Source organism: Varanus komodoensis, unplaced genomic scaffold (assembly GCF_004798865.1).
Source record: "Varanus komodoensis strain SLA01 unplaced genomic scaffold, ASM479886v1 scaffold103, whole genome shotgun sequence".
NCBI classification, from domain to species: Eukaryota; Metazoa; Chordata; class Lepidosauria; order Squamata; family Varanidae; genus Varanus; species Varanus komodoensis.
The window spans coordinates 636,781-638,426 of record NW_025335283.1 but is presented as its reverse complement, the minus strand read 5'-3'; the positions used below and the strand labels follow the sequence as shown (position 1 = coordinate 638,426).

The following is a 1,646-nucleotide window of genomic DNA, read 5'->3' as shown; positions in this document are numbered from 1 at the left end:
ATCTCTCCCACCAGGCCGCCAGATCATCTTCATACAAGTCACAAAGGGTGAGCATGTTAGCTAAGGTGGAGGCTAACATTTCCTTGCAAGAGATATCATTCAGTTGTTTTGTCGTGAGCCTCCACAACGGTTTTCCTCGAGGATAAACTTGTCCCGTGCTGAAATCGCAGCTCAACATAAGACGGTCTGACCAAGGCGTCACGATCAACCTGCAGCGGTCTGTCTTGAGCTCTTTTGAGGCTCGTATTCTATCCAGCCTGCTGGCTCCCCTCGTGTGGTAAAAGGTGTATCTGGCACCATCCATGGGAGAATACCTGTAGATGAAGGCACGCCTACAAGTAACCGGAAAGAAATCCAAAACGTTGGTGGCTTCTGTCGCTTTATCGGATAATCCGTTCTCAATGAAGAAGCGCTCCAGCTCTCTCTCCTCCACCGTTAAAGGTCGCGCCGCAGATTGTTCCGTCGTTCGATCTTCATCGACGTAGGTCATCCTGTCCGACACGACGACCCTGTTGTTAAAGTCTCCGGCTACGATGACGTGCCTGCGAGTATTGCAGTAGGCTTTCAAGTGCTCCCACAAGTCTCTCCGTTCATTGGCTTTAATCGGAGCATAGAGTCCACACAACCGGAAGGGGAGTTTGTTTTCGCCACCATCCTCTCTCAGAGCACGAATCGTAAAGTCCACCATGACCAGCCTCCCTGGGATCGCTTCTAGCATGAAGTCCACCGTTAAACTTTCGGTAGCTCTAAATAACATCCCGACGCCGGCTTGATATTCTTCACCGTATGACCATATGGAAGGGCCTCGTGTCCATAACCTTTGTGCTGAGCTGCGATCTTTTTTGGTGCACAAATGGGTCTCCTGGAGAACGTCTATATCCCCATCCAATCCTTTCAGGCCAGTCAGTGTTTCCTCACGGCGTGCGACGTGCCTCAGGCACGTTCGTGTTCCAAGTTCATATTTTTAAAGTGGCCATAGTAAATTTAAGAAAATTGAAACTTAAATAATCGATAAGGAAAAACAAATGGTCTAATTATTTATGTATTTTCCCCCCCAAGCTTTTTATCATGGATAGGCCCTGCATAAACCACCTCGAATAAATTTAACAAATTGAACAAAAGGCATAATCTGTATACATCATTTTCTATCGCCGTCATCAGGGCACAGTGTCATCACCCTCTCTCTCCGGATTCTCCGGTACAATGTACGGTTCCTTTTCTACCCCCTCTGATGTACCCCGAGGTGTAGACGCTTCAGATTGCGATTCTGAGGGGAGAGGGGGAGGGGGAAGTAATGCAAGATCTGGCACAGGGGTGATCCGAAAGTCATGTGTGGGAACGGGAGACGGTGAAAGGAGAGGTGAGTTTGTTCCCGCAACAGGAAGCGATGCGTCCGTCAAAGAGCCCTGAAAGCTCGTTAGACATGACCTCTTAACTTGCGTCAGTTTGCTCAGGTCATCTAGCAATGCCACTTGTCTAGCTTCTCCATCGTCTCGCAGGCCTTCCTCACCGTCACCTACCGACTCCTTCTGCTGACTTTCCGTCTCTCGCTGCCCCGTTCTCACACCCTTCCCCCCTCCTTGTACTTGACCCGTTTTTGCCTTTGTTCCTTGCTCCTTATTTCCTGCTCTTTTGTTCCCCGTCCC

At 49.4% G+C, this 1,646-nt stretch overlaps 1 protein-coding gene across 2 annotated transcripts in view; it reads right to left on the bottom strand.

The window, feature by feature from the left end:
* LOC123017843 overlaps positions 1 to 1,640 on the bottom strand; it is a 2,504-nt gene extending 864 nt beyond the window's left edge. The window contains exon 1 of one of the 2 annotated variants that reach the window (XM_044419457.1): positions 12 to 1,640. In XM_044419457.1, coding sequence (XP_044275392.1) covers positions 12 to 757 — 746 coding nt within the window. In that variant the 5' untranslated portion in view covers positions 758 to 1,640. The remainder of the gene's footprint in view (positions 1 to 11) is intronic. The other variant, XM_044419456.1, reaches the window with a different exon arrangement.
* Between the last annotated feature and the right edge of the window lie 6 nt (positions 1,641 to 1,646).